The sequence below is a fragment of the Glossina fuscipes genome, unplaced genomic scaffold (assembly GCF_014805625.2).
Source record: "Glossina fuscipes isolate IAEA_lab_2018 unplaced genomic scaffold, Yale_Gfus_2 2, whole genome shotgun sequence".
Lineage (NCBI taxonomy): Eukaryota > Metazoa > Arthropoda > Insecta > Diptera > Glossinidae > Glossina > Glossina fuscipes.
This window is the reverse complement of record NW_023998416.1, coordinates 18119201-18141853: the sequence shown is the minus strand read 5'-3', so window position 1 is coordinate 18141853 and position 22653 is coordinate 18119201. Positions and strand designations below refer to the sequence as shown.

Genomic DNA, 22653 nt, shown 5'->3' with positions numbered 1-22653 from the left:
AATCTTCAGGTCGCATATTTTTCAGATATTTTGAAGAAATTTAGTTCACCGAAGTGTTTTTGTCCCAAGGACGAACTTTATTGCAATTGTTTCGGATCGGACCACTTTTGCGACCACTTCCCATGTGATGTTATATTTTGAGGAGTCCTTATACGAAAATCCGTATTAAGCGAAGTCGCTTAGAGTATACAGTGGTAGTGTTTAAAGTGTAGAAATGTTTGAAAGGGCAGCAAGAGGAACATGCTAGGGATGTGTGGTTTGCAGGGTTACCAATTTTACGGATATTTAAAGATCAAGGGTGAGGACAAGTTTCTTATTTGTTGTATGAAGCTGCTCCTATTAGTTCCCGTTTTTAGCACAAAGGTTTGTGGGCGTAGCTTTAACAGACGAAGACTTCTCGCTTTAGTAAATGTTTAAAAGAAAAATTCGAAACCCGTTATTGCTTTAGTCAAATTAAATTGTTTACGACACTTGTTTATTACACTCATGATTACAATTATTAAATCGACGGATATGACTAAATTTATATTTCTACCCATGCCATTGGACAATACATACTTGCGTAGACTTTCTGTGATACTGAGCGTGCGAAGTTCTAAAGTGAGAATACTTGCTTCATTGTAGAAATGTTAGCGTCATGCCACATTACGGAACTATTATATTGTATTGTATTGAAACTATTGATACGCGTCATTTTGTGCAAATGCACTATTTCGTTGGATGATTATCTGTCATCTCGTAACACGTATGATAAGTTGGTGAAGTCTAATTCGAGTTATAGGGAAGGCGTCTATGAAAAAAGTTTGTTCCATTAAGTATAGACGTAATAGATGGACCGTTGAAACAATATGAGAGTAGTTAAAAGCCAGCTCTTTTTCTCGGCAAATTTTTACTTTTCTTTTGCAATCAGATATAGTGAATTTTCAGCGAAGGTTTTTCGCTCAATCGTGTTATCAACCGCTATGGGAATGGAGTGATTTCGCAAAGTTTCAGATAGAAATTGGACAGAGTAAGTCAATCCCAGAAACTAAACAGGAGCACTTTACCTGCAAGCAGCGTTCAATTAGCTTACATACATAAAAATACATTTCGTCATGATCTGCTCCTATGAATACGAATGCCTGCTTGAATATTATGGCGTGACCCTGGTAAAACCCTGGTCTCTAAAAATACGTAGGATGGCTTGTTTTCTAACTGGTTACTCAGCTTAGTAAAGCTTTGGACAAAATCACGACGGGCCCACATACTTTTACTTAAAGGAAGTTGATCAAGTTTGTGGATAGAGAGCGCACTTCAATATTTCATGACGAAATTTCTCCAAAAGTCTCTGCAATATGATGTGCGACTTCGGTTGCTGACTTTCACATGCATTGTCATTAACGACCTAAAAGCTATCTCATAAAAACATAAAGAGCAATTTCTTTATGCTGTCATATGATGGGTATAAAACTGGCTGTATATTTTAGTGGAATTACCGATAATTCTCGGAATTGTCTTTGGCATTTTGTAACTGCTTGCGTAAATTATCATTTTCCAACTTAATTTGTTGCATAATCAATTGTAGGGACAAGAGTTCACGATCCCGTTCACGTTCTCGTTGTATGGTATCCGGCTGTTTAAAAAGCGCCGCCGTTAAAGGATAGCTCGAAGCAGCCATTTCATTCAAATTTGTTTCTGTATACAAAAAGAAGGTTGCATTAATGTAAACAATAAAAGTGCATATTAGTCTTTAGGTCATTTCAATATCCACTGCTTAAAAGCAGTCGGTTTTTTTTTTATTTATTTATAACATAATCATAATCATGTGCGCAGACCATTTTCATACCATTCGTATAAACATTCATATGAAATTTTGAAATTTTTGCAAGATGAAGCGTTTGTTTCCGAGATATACATTCATTTAAGTGAATCACATAAATTGTATAAGAGCATATTGAATGTTTCTGCACTGACTCAGAAATTCCGTTAAAATGTTTGTATATGTATCTTCTAATTACTTAACTGATTCCTCTTTGGATGCAAAATTTGTCAGGGTAACTTTCTACCAATTGTCGAAGGATGAAGGTATACTTCTTTTGTCAAGACGTTTGCAGCGACGAAAAGAAAACCGCAATCTATGCTTTCGATGCAATCTTCGTATTATTACTCAACATTAAACTGTTCATTGATCTAAGCATGTCCGTCCGTCCTTATGAGTGTCTGCTTACGGTTACAAAGATTAAAATGTTGGTATCATATTTGGCAAAGGCGTCAGAAATTTTCAAGTCGTTGGTAGGTTAAAGTAGATTGATATTGAAAACTGACTAACTTGTATCGAATTTTCATTGTTTCTCATTTTTTTTAAATAATTCTTTCTTCTAACAAATTGTCCCCATTTTTCTTCGTATCTCGCTAACAGGCAGCCTTAAATCAATCTATAATCTATCATGTTTCAAAAATATATACATTTAGTCGAATCTCGGATGTGAATTGAAAACGAAGCAAACAATTTCTCATCGTCTGGTAACAATCAAAAATTTTATATTGAAATCATTTTGATACTATGATATTAAATACCTATTGGCTGTATATGTAAAATGCCGTTCTTGTCACGTTTGACATGCATGCGACCTATGGCTAAATTAAGAGGTACTGGACCTGGTGAGGTAATATTAACTGGTGGACGATCTTCAATTAAGTTGATGCGTACATTTTCTAATGTTATCTAAATAAAATGAAAAATTTTTTAAAAATATAATGGAAAGAATTTGCGATTTCCACGCTTTTTACGTACATTTAAAGGCAAAATGTTCGAGGCAATGATTTCATCTTCCGCTAAATCAGCCAAACCAATAATTGTACTCATATTAACAATTAAACATACATCGTTAATTCGCATATCAGCATTTTGCGTTAGCCAGCTATAACAAAAAAAAATATCAACTTATATATATACGTATGGGTAGATATATATGTATATGAGTATCTGAATGATATACCTATACATACGCATATATATATATATATAGGTATATCAATGTATAAATGGATACGTATATGTACATCTTTATGAATATAAATACATAGATATATAAATATATTTATTATGTGCATAAGTATATATATATATATGTACATGTGTGTGTATGTATGTATGTCTATATTCGTTGTTTTTTCTAATGGACGTAGTGGCAGCACACGGGCATCTAGTGCTTCTACGATAGTCGTGCAGAACCATCCTGCATACCCCGTCCTCGAATAAGACAAAGGGTGCTGACGCCGTCTTCGCTTGATTTTATTCAGTACTTTGTCACACAGCGTAATTGCCACGACAAACAGTTCCTTCCTAACTTTCGGTATCTCTTATCATAATTGCTAGTAGATTGCACGGTGCAATTTCAAACACTGTGCTGCGCGCGATCGCTCATGCTTTGGCACAGGTCGCATGCGTTACCCGCTTGTAGGTTGAAGCGGCGGGTATAACTCGGGTAATCTTCGTGACCAGTCAAAGCTTACGTTAGGAAAAAATTGACTCCTTCGTGTTTTCTCCTCATCCATTGTTCAAGATTTATGATGAGGCTGTAAGTCCACCCTATTTTTATGTCATTTTCCCATCGTTGTTGCCATTCCAGTAACATATTCTGTCAGCTATTCGGCAGAATAATTTTGCGGACGCCGGTGTAAACTTCTTCCAATGTTCTTGTTTCCTTCTTTGCGTTTTAGATATAGAGTTGCTCCTTAAGCAGCTGCTCGATGCTTGCCGGGTTTGCTGCATTTGAAGTTCAGACCGCGCGGTAGGCTATTATAACCCTCGGCATATACAGCCTTTGAACCGCTTCTGACTTTCGTATGGGGTATTTACCTTGCAAACATCACTTGCACGTGGGGTCAGGCGCATATAGGTTTACGCCTGACCTGTTTTGGTGCGGTTTAGCATAATTTTGCACAGAATGATTGCGGTTGCCACGACTTCATCCGTAACGCTCTTAATCCGTTCCGCAAATGCTAATTTCGTATCTAATTGCACTCCAAGATATCCAAGATATCTGAAATCGATGTTGTTCCTACCATCTCAACTCCTTTTGGCTCGTCGAATACTCTTCTATCCGTCCCCAGCATGGCTTCACTTGTTCCTTCGGCAAGTTTTAGTTTGGACTTTTGTAACCAGCTACTTATTCGGCTTAGGTTATCGTTCGTTACGATTTCTATTAGCGAAGTCGACGTTTGCTGTATAACCAGGGCGACGTCATCCGCATTACCTATCAGTTTCGGCCCTTTAGGAAGCCCCGTGTTGAGCAAACTGTTATACTTGAGGTTCCACAGGAGGGGACTTATGATGGAGCCTTGTCGTATACCTTCTGTTCTCTTGTGTTCACGAATGCCGCCGTTTATACTATACAGCAAACTTGTATGTGAGTGTATGCATGCATGTATGTATGTAAATATACATATATGTATATGAAAACGTATATACGTATGTGGTCATTATGCAAATTATGTAATATATGTATATATATATATAACCTTTCGATGCTTTTCTTATCTATTACGTGACCGTTATTCTCTTTCGGTGGCGGCTTTAAAGTCTCTTCTAGTCGTAGACGTAAACATGGTGGTGCTTCTGGATTATACGGAGCCAAATTCCACGCTTTACAGCGTGCACCGAACTTTGTCTAAAATTATAGACCATTAGAGTAAACTATAAATAAAACATATCGCAAATCATTCATAACAACATTAAAAATAATCACAATATTAAAAGCGTGTTAAGCAATAAAAAAACACTAAAAAATGATTTCATATCAGCTCTCTATATATATGTATGCGGCATTAGCTAAATAAACATTCCGTAAATTTTACACATATGTTTGTTTATCTATTTGTATTTGTAAGCGTATACAAGATCAAATATCAAAAAAGCATAAAGTGGTAAATGATGATATCAAACTAGACTTTTTGTTAACCAAACCAATTGTATTTAGTGTCTGTGTGAGTGTTCCTTTTAAATCCAATCGAATAATCTGTTCGTACAGTAATAAATATGTGTACCCGGAAACAATCGCTTTACAAGAAAGGTGGCTAATAGTTTGTGGTGTATAAACAAAATTTTCAAAATCCAATTTTCATAGAGGAGGAAAGATATAAAAATAGGAATAGAAGAAGAAACAAATTAATCTAAAATAAAACTATAATTAACGTGAAAATTTAATAGAAAAGTGAAAAGCAACTCATTGTCTAAAAATTAAAAATTGCTTACATGAAACAATCTCATCAAAAAACTAATTTACGTCAGTGGTCCATACCTCGTGATTTCTTGAGTAAAAAATTTAATTAAGTTCTTCTTCTTCTTTTTTTTTTTTTTTTTACTTGCGGTATTCATCACCTTCAATGCGGCATTGTAACATTTCATTTACAGCTTTTTCAATTTATTGAGAAAACCAATTTATATAAAACACATTTTGCCTAAAGCGTGCTTCAACGGATGCGGCAATTAATAATTCCAATTTTTCGCTTAACGCTTTCCTAGCGTAACAAAGCGTTACAAGCAGAAAAGTACGTGTGCACCATTGCTGGGCACCCTGTGTACGTTTTATAACACACAAAATCCCCGCCCCCATTGAAATATGAACATTTTGTTTCTTCTCATCAATCTATACGTATACATTCACATAGATCGCTGACCTCTGGCGAAATTTTGGGCACTATTTTACTGCGGAAATATTAATGTCCAAACTATCTCTTTCAGTAAACGACCAAGACGAAGAAATGGACATTAGGGTAGTAAAAAAGGTCAATGAGAACTGCGGAAAAAGCATTAATTTAATTAGAAATCGTTCCCGTTAGGAAATGGGTGGTAACAAAATCTATTCCTTACCGCATTTTCCAACACGAATGGGACATTTCTCTGTTATGATCCCACTATTTCCGTATTCTTCAGATATAGTCTCTTGTGACGAACTCTATTTACTAAATCTAAAAGTGGGTCGAAATAAGAAGATTTTCAGTAAATACGACAAACTCTATGTACCGGGACTATCTCAACATTAAATAACAAAAAAGACGTTCCACTTGCACTTCTGAAAACGGATGCTGCGTTGTCAAAAATGTTCGTTGCTCGTGCTAAAAGTTCATAGAGAATGGAGAAATCATGATAACGAAGAAAAAGGTGTCAATAATACTATGGCTTTTTTTTTAATGACTAAAAAGCACTGTTTTGTTGTTTTCAATTACAAGAGAGTCCTACGGTCAGTTCTCTTGATAAACAAAGCGTATCGTAGATACTGTCCCAGGCCCTAATCCAATTTTGTTTAACTTTTCTATGATTTCTGAAATTTGTGAAGCAATTCATTGAAAGCGACATATGAGCACACTCATGGATCCACTTTGACTTAAACTTTGGTGAGACGAAAGAAATTGGAAATACTTTGACTTTAACAAGTAAACAAACGGACTTAGACAAACAGATTTAGGTTACACTGATCAAAGTTGTATTACTTATGCCTTACTACGGGTTGTGTGAATATGACTCCGCCGGTTTTTTCATACAATTGAACAGCAACAATAGCTACTATTTCTTTCAACTCTTATGCAGGATATGAATTAAATACGAAAGAAACGATTGTCGTATTGGCACTATCCACATAAGCATCGATATTCGAACAAACAACAAGTCGACTATTAAAAGACTTGGTAATCGAAAAAGAGTTATGTCTGCTGAGAATAGCGGAGAGAGGATAGGACAGTTCAGGTTAGACATGCAGATATTTCCTGCCGAAATGGAAGCTCACCGTATCATGACTTTGAACATATTACTCCACTTTTTTGATCCAAGTGCGTCAGCTGTTTTGGTAGCTTTCTCTGCTGATGGTTTCATACTATAGCTGTGGCCAAAGGCAAATCTATAACGCTTAAGATTTGAATACTGATTTGGTAGTCGAGATTTTTACCTAATCCTTACCTAATCATACAGATATGGTTGATTCACACATCCGCGTATACATACGTATTGTAAAGAATTCATTATATGAAGAGAATTTTCCCTTGCTAAAATCGATGAAAGATATTATTTTATTGGAAGGTCAAAGGTTCAAATCTCAAACGCGATCGACGTTTCAGTAAAGGCGATAGCTTTGGATGCTACTGCTTCAAATGTGAAAACTTTGAATGAGATCGTGCCTACGTTGCGAGCCTACACAGGTAAGGATCTCTAAGCAGAGTAAGCCTTGATAATTTTTGCAATTTATTAAAAAATACCAATTTCCTTGACAAAAAAAAAGTCGACCTGAACCAAATCGAGTCGGATTTTGTACTGCTTCATATATTATGGGATTTTATTCCCCGCTAAGAAGAGAAAAGTTACGATAAGATCGGTCTTCAAGAAAGAGAAGAAAACTTTTTGTGTCAACGTCTGCTGTCAGCTAATAAATAATTAATGGGAACTATGCAACAGGTCTGATAATGAAAAGACCAAAATATCGACCGTAATGAAATGAGAGGAAAAACGTAATATATCACTTAACCGTTATTCATTCGACTTTGCCGAATGGTTAATGATTGCATTCCTGAATTACTTATGACAACTTTCTCACGGACTATTGAGCAGACAATGGCTTTATTAGTTTAAAAAAATAATTTCTGAGTTTTTTGTTGAATTTATATATAAAAATTATTAATTGGCACAATTATGTACATACATATTTCACTAATAATTTTGTAAATATTTATTGAAGAATAGCTGAATACCACACTAACGAGTTACAAAATAAAAAAATTCTATTCAAATAAAGTTATTTAACATTTCAAACATTTGCAAACTTTTTTAAATACCATTTTCTTTATTCAATTTCTTATAACAGCATGCAGGTGATTCATTTTAATGTTTATTCTAAGATTTATTTAAAATATTTCTTAACCTTTCAACAACGTCATATGCTAAAGGCTTTTCTTAATAAGTTTCAACGTTCGCAAGCAATCCTATTAACACTAGAACTATCGAGATTGATTGAATCCATGTTAAATTTCGATCTTTAAACAAATGTTCCAAAATTTGTTGTATCATCATTTATTTATGTGAAAGCCCGTTAAAATACCTTTAACCACTTTTTTACTTCGTCGTCTAGTTTTCGGGGTGCCGATGTCATATACCTATTTCTACCAAATGGAATCTTTTTAATGCCCTATATCCCTCGGTTTGCCGCAGACGTAAATTAAGAATGAAAGCTTTGCAAATTGGTCGTGATCTGTTCATATGCACGTCCACAATAAGGAATCAACTGAAATACCCTCGGAAAAAGGCCGACATCTTTTTCATATCTTTGCCTATAGCTTTCGATACCGTAAAGAAATCTTTGAGGACTTGCAACCCAAATGTTCATCAAGATCGCTTCCATGTTCACTTTAAAAATATATCCAATCGGCATATTTAATGCCATCATAATTTGTGCTAAAATTTATTTCCCCTTCATTCTAACACATATTAATAGTTTTTTCACCCACAAAAATAAATAAATTTGGGACCATTTTCGAATCAAACCTATAGATGGATTTGGCGAGCATTTACTTAGCAAGTTCTCCGAAATGTCTTCACAGGATAAACACTTACAGACGGGGATATGAAAAAATTATAGTCTTTTTCCAAGATGACTTTAGTTCCTCATTTATGGCGGACGTGTATCTAGACAGATGGTAACCGTCTTTTTAGCATTGAATTCTTAATCGATCAGTTGTGTTTGTGCCAAATTTCAGCCTCTTTCCGAATGTGACATTCTGACAAAAAGAGACGATCAAAATGATCACTTTTGGTAGAAAAAAGTATAAACAAAACATCGGTAGTTCTATTGTTAAGAAGAAGAAGAAGAAAGGAAAAGAATTAAATACTTGTTCTCTCCACAATTCCTAAAACGTGAACATTTTTAGTATGCTGATCTATGCGTGAAAAAACATGTAATAAGCTGTAGTTACATATCTATCTCTACCTCAGCCCGTCCACGCTTTCCACCTGTTCAATCGGTTCAAGTGCAATAACTACAACATTTTAAGGAGATCGCATTTGTTAAGCCTTGGGCAGTCTCGGGTGAAATCAATGTCTAAAGCTACTTAAAACTATCACTATTTAAAACTTTACTCGTGCCTTTCTAGAAAGTGTGCTCTAGAGCCGTCCATTTTTAACTAAAATTGAATTCAAAACCCGTCTGTAGTTTTACAATAACATTCTCCAATGAATCAGATAGGTTTTTATAATTGATTAACTTATTATTATATTATTATTGATTATTGTATTATAGCTGTCCTTTTTAAAAATTGAAAAAGTTTTAACTAAGTGGTGGACATTGTCAAAAAATTCCAATTAACTTACTAGATGCTAAGTAATATTTCAAGAAATTTTTATTTTTTAGTCTGGCGGGACAGCTAAAGCACTTCCACTTTATTTCAATAGCATTTTTTTTTTGTACATCAACAAATATGAGTAAAATTGCAATGGTCGATGCTCCGTAACTATATTCGGAAGTATTGCTCATTATATCGCGGTCACAAGGTCGTTTTACTTGATCGATCGTTACAATTGGTACTCTTGTCTTTTACCTAAACTTAAGAAATGAATGTTTTGCACATGTTGGCTCATTCTGTGCAATTGTTTGTTGAAACAATAATTATAAACACCAACCTACGTCCGGAATACCTCCCTCCCATCCTATGTACAAAACTAGAGGAGATATTCTTTTTATATTATGTGACGAATTGCGAAAGGTGTTTCTTCAAAAACAACGAAAACTAGCAAGTAATAAATGTTAGGTTAATTCAAAAGCAATTATACTCCTATACCACCCGTTTGGTACAAAGTATATCAAATTTTCGGCAGATGTATGTAACATCCAAGGAAATGTATTAAGTTTGGGTTACTTCATTGCCTGTAACTGGGCAACAGAGTCATCTATTTTGTTGTTCCGAAAATGAAAGTAACTAAAACACGCTTTTGATTGAGATGTCGATCAAATTGCTTGGACCTCACCATTATTTGTGGAATACAATACATAAGTACATATACATAAGTATTTATGGGATACAATACATAAGCATAAAGACTCTGTTAAAACTTATTATGGAAACTACGAACCCACGGTTACGTTTCCGGCTTATGGGATGAAGCTCATAATTGATTAAATGACTTCGTCAAAGAAAATACGTCTTATGTTCCTAAAAGACGTTTACATGGTTTACGGATTGAAAACGTAATTTTTCAACAGGAAAATGAAAGAAGTTCAGCGACCATATAATCTTTAAATTTGCTTACATGAGCTTTCCGCAAAGACCATGCAAGCATTAGCTTACTCCAATAAGCCACGAGCCCCCGATGACCTTCTTTACTGAGATAATTCGTATTGTTGGTGAAATCAGAGTAGATTTATGGGGGAAAGTGACGTAAATCAGTGTCCCATGATTGCATTTGTATGCCATCCTTGGGCCAAAATACGTCAGTTCACCGAATTTCCTGCAGCCATTCTATGTGTTGAACACAAGACGGACACAGAGACAAGCGGATAAACAAACTTGTCAGTATAATGAATGGTAGGTCTGCCCCGAGTCCTTTTATGTGTTTCATACATCCGCACAAACCTGATATATTATTGTGTCCCAAGCGGTATAGAGCATAAATAAATTTAAGTTGATATCTTTTGCCGTTTAATTTTTATTATAAATTAGAAAGAAAAAAACCAATACTTATTCGATGACCCAATACTTATTCGATAAGCAAAATTTTTTCAGTAGCCGTCTACAGAAAGTCACGACGTCAGAAATATAAATTGATTCCATATAACCAAGCCTTTGTTTTGATATTGTACAACTTTCATGTAGAAGTAAGTTATTAGTAACAATACAAAACTATTTCATTAATTGGTATTAGAGTTCCAATAGTAATTGATTAAATACAAATTTCACATAAAACACAAATTCAATCAATAAACAACATACACAACGAATTCCAATCAGAAAACTACGAACCTTCTAGCAAAAGCAATTTAAGACATACTTTTAAAAATACTTTATGAAAAATTAACTAACAAATTCAAGAAAGTAAAAAAAATTAACGGAAACCAGATAAAAAATAATTCAAAGGAAAATGAAATAATGCAAAAGCCATTTAAAAATTATAGCGAGAATATATATTGAAAGAAAGAAATTTATAAAATAAATCGATAAGAACTCATAACACCACATCTTTACAAGGTAGAATTATTTATATGAGATATAATCAATATATATATAAAATTGCATATGTTTAATTGGTAAAAAAACAAATAATACCTTTTTGGCTTGCAGAGCATTCTGTTGAATTGTTTGCATATATATTTTTTTTTATTTTGGTTATTTTTTCAAACATTTTTGGGGTTTTAAGAATTTATTAATTTATTGTTGGTATTTAGTGTCACAGCAAGAAAACAATAGTTGTTGTTGTTGTTGTTGTTGATGTTGTTATTGTACGAGTTGAGTTTATTAAAATTATTTTTCATTTTTTTTTTCAAATATGATTGATGAACATATGTTTAGAAAAACAAAAAAAAAAAACAAACACAAAAAAGAAAAGAAAAGGGAATAAAAACACAGGAAGGCAACAAGTGAAAATTTATGGAAAATCAAAAAACGAAATGCAGACACACATTGAGTGAAATGTTTTGAGAATAAATGTTCATATAAATTAAAGAGAGCGATGAAGAAATATATTAATATATAAAAGAGAAGAATTAGAAGAAGGAAATATAAAAAATTAATTAAATAAAATAAAAGAAATCATTTGATTTTATTATTATGAATATTTTACATAAAATTTTTGCTATTTTTTCTTGTTAGCTTAATTTGTAAAAAATAAAAGACAAAAACAAATATTGAAAGTAAGGAAAACTGAACAATTATAAATAGAACAAAATTCATGTAGAAAATAAATCTAGTAGAAGACTCAGACACAGGAGAAAATCTCTTTCCATGAAACCAAAAAGAAACCATGCAAAAATTTATTCATAAGCAAAACATTTATATATAAGAATAAAATGTGATCATCATATCGAAAATTCTTTAAATTAAAGAAGAAAATAAACAATTTTGATATACACATACATCATTATTTACATTCATTCATAAAATAGAAAAAAAAAGAGAATTCTTTGCTAAGTATTAAGCCAAGAACCATAACAGCATAGGAATCTATTTCTCGCCTAAGCATAGTCAAGGAAAAGAAGATGAAACACATTTTGTTGCGAAATATTTCAAACTGCCTTAGCATTTAGGTCAATAATTCTGACGAGAACTTTACCCTTTACAATTAAAATGGAGTCAGACAATAGTTAAGACTGAGAAATTAAGCTTTTTCTTGAGAGCAAAGTATGGCAATAAAGTAGGAGGTTGCGATTGTGAGTGTGACTAACTGACTTTGGAACTTTGGAGTTTTTTTGAAAAGAAAAAAATTTCTAGAGTTGAATTGTTCTTTGCCTTTTTATCAAAGTCGCACAAGCTTGCTTTTTTTTTCTTACATCCTACATCACTTGTGGTACAGGAATATATTAGGTTTGTGCGGATGTGTACAATCCCCAGACCCAGCTTTAATACACGGATCGATTCAGAATCACTCTCTCTTCGCCTATCCGTTTGATGTCTGTGCCGTGTATTTTTGCGCTTCACCTTACAAGGCCGTAATTTTTTAGATATTTTGATGACGCGTCTTGGGCAGTGTAAGCTATTAAATGATATTTTTAAATATTTCTGTTCTATGTACATTATGTAGGATCATGGAAGATGATTGGAATGTGAAAACAAGGTTTAAAAATTTGTCACAATGCACTGATTACTTACTCTTCCGTAAATAATTTCAAGAAAGTGAATCAAAATTTCATGCTTACGAGATGACAACTCTTCGACAGAAATACAAAAGAAATATGCGGTTTATTAACGTATGTCTTCTGTCCCAATTTCCAATTATTTTCAACTTATATCGTCTGGATATTCTTAATGAAATTTGCTATCATTCAAATATTTCGGCTTATCTCGGGGACTTTTTTCTTAGAAAAAACGACATTAAATGATAACCGGCTTCTGGAAATTTTGCAGATTTTTATAAACTAATTCTTGTTCACTTTCACTGTTGTAAATTCAAACCCTCTTGAGCGGCAACCCGTAAAATTTTTGGTAGTTAGAAAAGTATATCTTAAAAGTGGTAAATATTCGAGGCTTAGGTTTTAAAAAACTAATAAGATTAACTTTCGTTTAAAAAGTAAACATTAGAAAAGTTTTTTCAAAATTCAAACTTAAGAAAAAAATGGTGCTCTGTTTGAATAACATTGTAAAGCATAATTTTCTCTTTTATCAAAAAAAAAGTAAAATTTCCATAAAAGACATTGAAAATTACAAAATTAAAACAAGTAGAAGAAGAACTAATATGAAAAAAAAAAATCGATTTGCACTAAAACCAGTCTGCATACCTGCAATTCATCCCAGGGTATCGCACCACACTCATCGCATGATATGGCAGCCACTTGAACACGCAAGGTGGAATTGTTACCTTCGTTTTGTTGGATCAGTTCGACGGTAGTTAATCTACAATTTTGAAAAAGATGTTTAAAAAGTTGTGAAATTTTTACATCAAAGTTTGACAATAACCTAAATGTGGCCATCGAAACGAGATCACGTCTACGCCATGTACTGGCTTCTGACGGTTCTGAAGGCGAACTTAAATTAGTTTTACAGGCAGGCTCCTCATAAACTTCACTGGCGACTTCTACTGGTGAAACTTTTATATTGCTTTCATTATTAAAAGGGTTTAGTCTGCCAACAAAGAGAGGCGAGAGTACATTAATTACTTCTACTAAAAAAAACATTAAGTACCTAAACATAACATCTATACAATCCATAGTTTTATCATCGCCCATAACAATAGCAAAGTTTTCCGAATCCGAACTGATATCGCTTTGTATAGAAAACGTGTCACTAACATCATCGTTTATCGTAGTTCTGGAGGTAATGGCTGAATCAATGGAAGTCATAAAACTAGAGAAACCTTTTTTCATAGACATAAGTCCTAAAATTTGAAACAAACTTCTTTAAAAAAAAAACTCTTTCTCTACACACAGAGTTTAATTTATACCTGAATTAATTTCTTTAGTTAAACTAGTAGCATCGCTCGTTGAATTGCGTGTCGATCTATAACTTTTTGTCGACGATGAGGTGGTTGATTGAGTATGAACTCCAGTGTCCGCTCTGGTAGACGTTTGATTCATATAGGAAGAAGACACAACAGTAGTATTTTGTATGTGTACATTGTGGCTTTAAAATATTCAAAATTAAAGTTAATTTTTTTAAGGTTTAAAACAAATGTGCCGAACCACTCACCCGTGGGTATTTGGATTTGAAATATGTATGACACTATCATAGGGCGGCGCTTCATTGGTAATGGGAGACGGTGTTTCTACGCTGCCAAATATACTATTCTTAACAGGATCCAACGACGGTGGCGTCGGCCACACAATGTTTGCACCTAAATTAAAGTTATTGTTCGACATATTTTAATGTTTTCATTCATTTGATAAATATTTAATTTGCAAGTCTTCATTCTACTATCCGCCGCGCCGAAAATGCACAAATACTAGATATTTAATATGCAAACAAGAGTTATGCTCAAAATTTATTCACCAGGATAATTACTACTCCTTTGCTCTTGGAATATAGTACTACCACGTAGTCCACAACTTGATATATATTCATAGGTTTAAGAAAAATGTTTTATGACATAGGATGTATGGAGTTTGTACAGATGCATGCAACCAGCAGTAGGGCTTGAGATAGAACTATCTTTCATTTGGAATCAATTTCGGAATTGAATAAATCTTTCTGTGCATTTGAGCGTCTAACGCCTGTCCATGTCGCAATCTTTGAGATGGTTTCATGAAATATGGCACACTATGTTGTTTTGAGAAACCTGATTGTAAATGGAGTGGATTAGCCTAATCTTACGGCCATTTGCCATGTGGAAAAAATTGAAATTTTCATTTTTTCTCGACAAAGATGTTGATAAATGTTGATACTTCGGCATTTTAAATTGACGTGGAGAGTTTGCATGAGATAAGGCAGTGTTTTGATCTCCTCTTTCGCCGCGTCAAGATTTTCGAATCTTGACGCGGCAAAAACATGTATCTTTTTTACATTTCTTGATGAAAAGTTTCATATTACAGTAATTTAGGATAAAAATTCAGCATACCAAAGGTTGGGCTAAGTAAGTCAATCTTTTGGACGTTAGTGTATCAAATTTCATCCAAATATCTCAAAAATAGCCATTTGTAGCTTCAACACAAATGTACACGAGCGGACGAAAAGAAAATGATTTTGAATCCATTGATGTAATAAGAAATGAGTCTGTCCTAAGCCCTTTTGCGTGTTACATACATCTACAGAAACGTAACGTACCCTTATACCGCTAGCGGTGTAGGATATAACAACTAGGTTTTCTAAATTTGGGTCACAGCGGATTACGGTTTGGGTGCTTTCCAAAAGCCCTTGCGTCTTTCATGAGCAACGTCTCATTACATGAAAACAACGTATTTGCTATATTGTCAATAAAATAAGTAAATAATTGCATCAGACTAAGTAGTGTAGGGTATTTAATCGTCGGCCTTGTTTGCTTATATTGTTTTTATTTATTTTTGTATAGAATGCGTTCAGATTCGAGTATACATCGCTTAACAGCTAAGCCGCTATTTACGTACTGAAGCGTGACCCCGTGAAGTCCAATTAATCGTAACCTTTAAAAAGTGAGGTTTTGTTTTTCTCACGTCATGAAGAAACAAAGAAATTTGTTGAATCTTTCTTTACAGAGCTCAATCAGTTTTTCTCTCTATTTCATGTAGCAAAATTCAACTTTTCTCTCAGGTCTTCCCTTACAGCAAAATGTATAATCATGCAAAAAGTTATTATTAATTTTCCACAACATCAAGATTTAGTAAATGAAAATGAGATTAAATTAGCTTTTATAAAGAAGTGTAAAAAAATTTGTTTGTGAGATAAAAAAATACGGTTGAATTTAATAATAAAAATGTGAAAAATAGAAAAGAAAGAAAAAGAAAACTTAAAAATAAATCTTACTATTTATATGTAAATCATCACCCAAACTAGCTGAATCGGGTAAGACACTTTCGGCGTCACCACCACTTGATTCCTTACCGGGTGTAGGGGACGGCATTACAAAAGTAATTTCAACTTGCGGTATCACGCAACCAAATATTAGAGATTTTTTATTATTATGCTGAATTTAGAAGTGAAACCATATTAAAATAGACCCAAGTGTTTGGGAAAAGAAAAAACCGACCTTGTGCAAAATTCGTTCAGCATCTATGGATAGAAATGTGGTCATCTCGTTTAGTTCTTCGGCCAATCGCAAAAGGAACAAGTACTGATAGTGATCAATTTGCAAGCTTATCAGATTTGAAATGTGGGCTATTGCGTGCAAATCAGCGGTTCGTTCGTTGTGTTCAGAAGATGTTTGCGATTTACGTTCGAAGTAGATGTCCTCTTCGCTATCTAGGAAAGGATTGCGTGGCAATTTGTTTTTGTTATTCGCCTCGACGGAGGGACCTTTCGCTGTGAACAATAGCGTATCAGAGCCGCCGTCATCGCCGCCGTCTTTGTGACAAACACTACCACCAACGCTTTGCGATGACTCGGAACCAGTAGTGCCGGTGCCAGAGTGTAACCATAATGTTATAGGTACTGCATCAATGAAAGGTATGGCTTTATTGGCGCTCAGTGAGCGGGCACCGAGAAAATCAATCCATACCGGATCGAGTTTAATACACCAGACATCACGCGGCTCTGACCACATGGCATAGCGTGTGAGGCACTGGGTCGAGGCGGATTTTGGTATTGAATTCCGAACTGAAGCGTCCGTCAATCCTACTCCTTCCGTCCCATCCGGCATTAATCCATTCGTGGCGGCAACGTCAGTAGCTGCCACATGCGATAATATACGATCGGTTACTATACACATATCATTTTTAGCCGAAGGAAAACCGTTGCCGAACACTAATGAACCCTCTTGCAAAGAATGCAAAGCTTGTGCAAGATCGGCACGTGACGAACCCGTTTCACGGATATTTGTAAGTGCAAAACGTGATATCTGTATTTGCATCATTCTCGGGCGATCCTTTTGATGTGGCATATCGACCGTTGACTCGATAACAATTCGTGGCATTATAGCTTCAACTTTAACGTCCATGTACATATAGTTTGGCTCGCTTGGAACCTCAGCCGGATACAATGCTATCTTAGACGAGCCCTTTAAGGTAGTACTTTGTGAACCTATCGTCGACAAAGGCGATGCACGACTGGTTGGATTAGAAACGGGTGAACCGACATGAGCTGTTCGCATCAGACTTTCATGCAGATTTAAACCAAACGAGTTCAGCCATAAAATTGAACTCAAATCAAAATGTATTTGCAACGGGTTAATGTGTACAAATATTTTCGAGGGCGGTACTAGATGAAAGAAGGAAAGAACAGAGACGCATTAAGAATTAAAATATAGACTAAGAAATATAGAAAAGAAACTTACGTGGAAATATAAAATCACCGGGATAGTAGAAGTATGTAAATTCAGCATGTAAAATAGGCATGTCTGCAGGAAAAGAATAACGATCCTTATCTCCTATAAAAGGAAAGTAGAAAACGTGGTTAATTTTACTCGTGAAACATGCAAGAGAAGTACAAAGGCAGAATCCAACTGTAGAATTGTATAATAATAATAATTGAAGCCACTACTACTGAACATTAGACGATGGCCACTATACATAACACAAAACCGCACACGCGAATGCAAGTCGTAAATTATCATTAACAATTTTTATATAATCATGACTACGTATTACTATAAATCACCTGTTTTAATTTTCCTTTTATGTTGGGCTACAATTATTTATAAATGTGAATGGTTTGCGTAAGAATACAAAATCGTCAAATGACGCAAAAAGGAGGTAACGAAAATATAAATGAACAAAAGTTTAGTTAAAGTTTAGTTTTCAAATTGAAATTAACGACATTCACACAATGACTTCATTTTGAGTGTCTGATGTTGGAAAAATGAAAGGTAGCCTTGCGGTTAAATTGCTTTACCTGATATAAACTCCTTAGGCATTTGTTTTCGGCCAGCGGTTGTAACGCGAAACAATTGAAAATCTTCAACGCGTAGAATAACACACGAACTCATAAGTTTCGCTAAATTATCTAAAATTGATTTCTGTTGATTGCTCTGCATACCATAGCCATTAGCCGATGAATGAGCAGAGCCAGCGCTACCGGGTGTTTGAGTGGGCGTATTACTGCCAGTCGATGAGCCATGGCTTTGCCTGTGTATTGTCGGCGTTCCCGCTGTACTAAACTGGGTATTTAACATGGCGGCATTTAAAGTGAGCGGAGAATTCGGTGTGGAGCGTTCCAATGGAGCATGAGATGAAGGACGATTTGGTTGGCATAAATTTAGTACCGCTTCCCGGAAAGTATTTAAGGATTCTTTTAGCCACAAAGCAGGTGAGACGGAAGCTTCTCGGTATCTATAAATGAAGTTGAAAACAAATTCCTCTTGTATCGAATATTTGATAATCATAAGTTTGATGTATACGTATTTGTAACTCATTTCGTTGCCTATTGTTTATCCTAATGTAGGTATTTTTAAAGGAAATCGAATTTTCTGAAAACAAAAATGCTTAAAGTAAAATCGACTTTCTTGTTTTCTTCTTATTATTATTGCCACCGAAGAAAAAGTATACAATAGGTTTTGTAACTTCATCTGCAGACACATATGCCTAGGTGTTTCCTCATCTGTTCGTGGAACACTCTCTTGAGATTATCTTAGTCGAAGTTTTTTTTCACTTTATCTGCAGAAATACTTGCAGACCACATGGGTCTGCGAATGGTTTACCCATGTCTGTCGGTGTTTTCTTATCTATTTTTGAAATATTCTCTGGGAAGTGCCTTGGCAGAAAAAAGTGGGAAGGAAAACTGATGTATATTCTCAACTTAATATGTTTGGAAGTGGATTTCATCGTCACCCTAATGGAAGTAGTAAGCTCATCTCGATAAGCGAGAAAAAAAAACAAAGATACATTTTAAAACACTCATCATAAATGCTTTTATAGGAACAGCCGACATCGGTCTAAAATTTGTTCAAACTATTTGTGAAATCCTTATTAAGTATGGTATTAAAAACGGTTCGAATCAAGCAAGCGATGTTCCTATAAATCTCATAATTAATTAGTAAAATATAAATAATATAAATTAACTCTCATTAGGCGGCGGCATATTTCAAAACAATTTTCAAGTGGTCTTAAGTACATACTTAGCCCAATGAGATCTATCCGATTTCGCCAAATGATACGGATAATAATCCACTTGGAATGCTTGTACCGAAATTTGCAATGCTCCTCCCTTAATCAATTCCGGGTAACTAGAGCGACCATCTGACCACATAAGAAGTGCTTTAAAATTAAATTTTGATTTCGACTTGAATTAGCTGCTTACCACCCTCATCGTCACACAAATGTAAATCGATACGTTGACTAAAGAAGTGATAGGAGGTCTCTCGTACGTCAAAAGCATTAAACATTCTTTGCGTGTTGCTGGTCATATGTGTACCATCGCTTTGGCGTGACTGCTGCTGAGCCAACTGAGCTTGGTACTCTGGCAGAGTCTAAAAAAAGCAAATAAAAACCATTCTATGGTCGCAATTCAATTTTTATACGCACTTCCAATTTCCTTGCAGCGCTTGACTTTTGAGTGGCGTGAGTGGCAGCTTTTATAAGCCCCGACAGGGAATCTACAAAATGCAAGGCTGCTTTCAGTTGGGAATCCGTTAACACCCATAGCAAATCATCCAATATTAAAACAAGCCGGGAAGCCAATAATGTACAATCAGATAAACGTTTTCGTATAGTTATGCGGCAGCGCGCTTGATTTGTCAATAAACGCAGCGGTGTCAGAGATTTGTCTTGCGTGGAACTTGCCTCAATGCGTACCGTTTGCCAAGACAATTCTTTGAAAATTAATATAATCCCTTTATATGGATCTTTAAGACGCGTTACACGTAAATCACCATTTGCCCACTTAGGCGTTTTCGATTCTACTCGGATACGAGACATCTGCAAAGTATTGAAGTAAACAACAATGCAAAAAGAAAGAAAAAGTTTTTGAAATTAATACAATCGTTTAATTCTCCACACACACACACACACAGTCACACGTACTCACCTGGACAGAGGCTGTAAAGGCAGCACTGAGAAACTTTACATTCACTGTATTCACAGTTATTGTAATGCCATCAATAACTTTGTGTATAAAACTGTATTTGCCTTGAGGTACTTGTGGCAAATTTCCACCACCGCTACCAGTACTGCCACCACCATTAGGCGATTTAGCATCCTGTAACCTACTAATGGGATCACAGGTTTCTACTGTAATATTAACCTCGTCAAGCGTCTATTTGATGGTAAACAAAAGAATAAAGAAAAGCAACAGTTGCAAGGATCAAATGAACATAACTCAATTTGTTATGATGGTCATCATGATTAAAGCGCTTACCAAGTAAATTGGTACACTTTTCAACTTAGTCCAACTAATACGAAACGATACGTGATTACACCAGGCCGATGTCAAACGCAACCATGATGGCAATTCTAATAATTCCGTAAGAACGGCCTCATCCAATTGTAAATTGGACAGTTCACCTTCTCCCCTAAATGTACTAAGATTGATTTTATCGGAAGATAAATTTTTTGTATATCTAAAAATAGAAGAAAAAAAATTTACTATACATCATTATATATATGTGTGTATATATATTATATCTACTATCATCTATACCACCACGAATATGTGCAGTCATATGTAGACGTGACATTTGATTTCCCTCTCTACAACAGCCATTGACTCTTAATTGACCATAAACATGCAGCGGAGGAGAATAATTTAATTAAAACAGTTTCATTTGTTTCTGTATGCAGTCTTCAAAGGCATTTTATTAAATTTGCTATAAATTATATCATAATGAGAATGTAAACAGCAGCGCATAAGCATTTATCTTTTTATGTGGTTAAGACACAGGCAAAAACTTAACATTCGCATTGAGGCAAACCTTATTGTGTCTATGCACCTTTCCTAACAAGGGAAATGTCTCCATAAAGAAACTAGTAAGTATCTGGAAGTATTACGTGGGCTTTTCGCTCTTTTCCTCTACACGAATATGATGAGAAGAACAACATGCCAATAATGGCTTTGCTGAACCGTTATTTCTTCGTAGATATTGAAAATCTATGAAGAAAAAGTAAGTAATTCGAATGCATGAACGATTTGAATCTGTGCCAAGCATAGCCCAGTACTTTGTAGTTTAAACTATTTGGAATCTCGGGAGGTAGGTGGCGAACGACACATAAAAGCTACCACACTTACTCCGTGAAGAGTTGCTGAATCGCTAAATAGTAATGTGTTCGATGACTTTCGAGCACGGAAAAAAGAAAGAAGTAAGGTCGCTGCCCATTCTCTCCTACCGGCACTTCAGTGTGGCCCAAATGCCTACGCATTTCAGGCAAATATATGAAGTTAACATTGTGTAGTCACGGTAAGCAAGGTTTATTTATTTACGTACCGCGAGTGGGGGGTGGACGAAGAGCAGGTAGATTATGATCTTTTTGAAATTATTTCAGCTCTCTGAAATTTCAAAGGCCAAGTTTATTTAACCTATTGTTAAACTTTACTTAACCAGGACAAAAGCGATTTTGGTTTGCTACGCAAAGCTTATCGAGCGCGTCATGTAACATTTCACACTCCTAAGGCAGTTTTCATGGTTCACATTCTATCCTCTACATTGTATTGATGATGATAAACATCCCAAAGTTACAAAATGGGTTAACCGCATAGTGAACTTTTCCATTACAGAGCAAAGCAGTGAGGCTGGCAATCGAACTTAGTTGAGTGCACGAAAGAGAAGAGCCGTTGACGAAACTAATAGCACCAGTGTTACAAGAAAACTAAAAGAAGATCTGTTACCACATGGAAACAAGCATTGAGTCCTTCAGTGAAGATGACTAAGAGGTGACTATTATTGCAGATTGCCATCTTAATCGCCTTTGCGAACATAAAAGCCCTCTCACTATGGACTCGAGAAACTTTAAATGAATGTACTAGACTGGATTAAGGTGCTATGGGTAAATACCGCATCCACTTTTTTGTTCACACTTACCTCTATCTAAAAAATAATATAAAAGATATTTTTTTCACATAAGTTTTTTATTTAATAAGATAAAAGGGTGAAAATACTTTTTTCCCAGCGTCACCTTTCGGTGACTGTACGTGAAAGCTTAGGGCGCGTACGACCTTGACGTGCAAAAAGCAACTCGATTTTTTCTAAACGCCCTTTCAAAAATACAGAAAAGCTGACTGGTTTTGGAGTTCCCATGGTAATACAAAAACAAATTACATAAACGCTTATAAAATGTTATTATCTCAATGGGTATGATTGAGTTCAACTGAAGTGCTGAATAGATGGCGTCAAACTAATGAAAGGGGAAATGCAAAATTACTTTGCAACTAATATTAACGTATTTATCTTCATTTGACTATACTTTATTTTTGATCGGCTTTATCTAGCATTAT

General features: G+C 34.9%; 1 protein-coding gene across 6 annotated transcripts in view; it reads right to left on the bottom strand.

Annotated features, from left to right (window-relative positions):
- LOC119633179 (UHRF1-binding protein 1-like) overlaps window positions 1-22653 on the bottom strand; it is a 54746-nt gene that overhangs the window by 3071 nt on the left and 29022 nt on the right. For 2 of the 6 annotated variants that reach the window (XM_038026543.1, XM_038026545.1), the window contains exons 2-21: window positions 20584-20785; window positions 20254-20481; window positions 19752-20144; window positions 19528-19696; window positions 19346-19466; window positions 18124-18560; window positions 17890-17916; window positions 17567-17659; window positions 16325-17490; window positions 16102-16261; window positions 14356-14500; window positions 14111-14289; window positions 13852-14044; window positions 13627-13791; window positions 13449-13563; window positions 11284-11304; window positions 4504-4652; window positions 2774-2900; window positions 2557-2704; window positions 1476-1674 (exon numbers count right to left, since the gene is read on the bottom strand). In XM_038026543.1, coding sequence (XP_037882471.1) covers window positions 1476-1674; window positions 2557-2704; window positions 2774-2900; window positions 4504-4652; window positions 11284-11304; window positions 13449-13563; window positions 13627-13791; window positions 13852-14044; window positions 14111-14289; window positions 14356-14500; window positions 16102-16261; window positions 16325-17490; window positions 17567-17659; window positions 17890-17916; window positions 18124-18560; window positions 19346-19466; window positions 19528-19696; window positions 19752-20144; window positions 20254-20481; window positions 20584-20785 — 4437 coding nt within the window. The remainder of the gene's footprint in view (window positions 1-1475; window positions 1675-2556; window positions 2705-2773; window positions 2901-4503; window positions 4653-11283; window positions 11305-13448; window positions 13564-13626; window positions 13792-13851; window positions 14045-14110; window positions 14290-14355; window positions 14501-16101; window positions 16262-16324; window positions 17491-17566; window positions 17660-17889; window positions 17917-18123; window positions 18561-19345; window positions 19467-19527; window positions 19697-19751; window positions 20145-20253; window positions 20482-20583; window positions 20786-22653) is intronic. The other 4 variants (XM_038026546.1, XM_038026548.1, XM_038026547.1 and 1 more) reach the window with 2 other exon arrangements.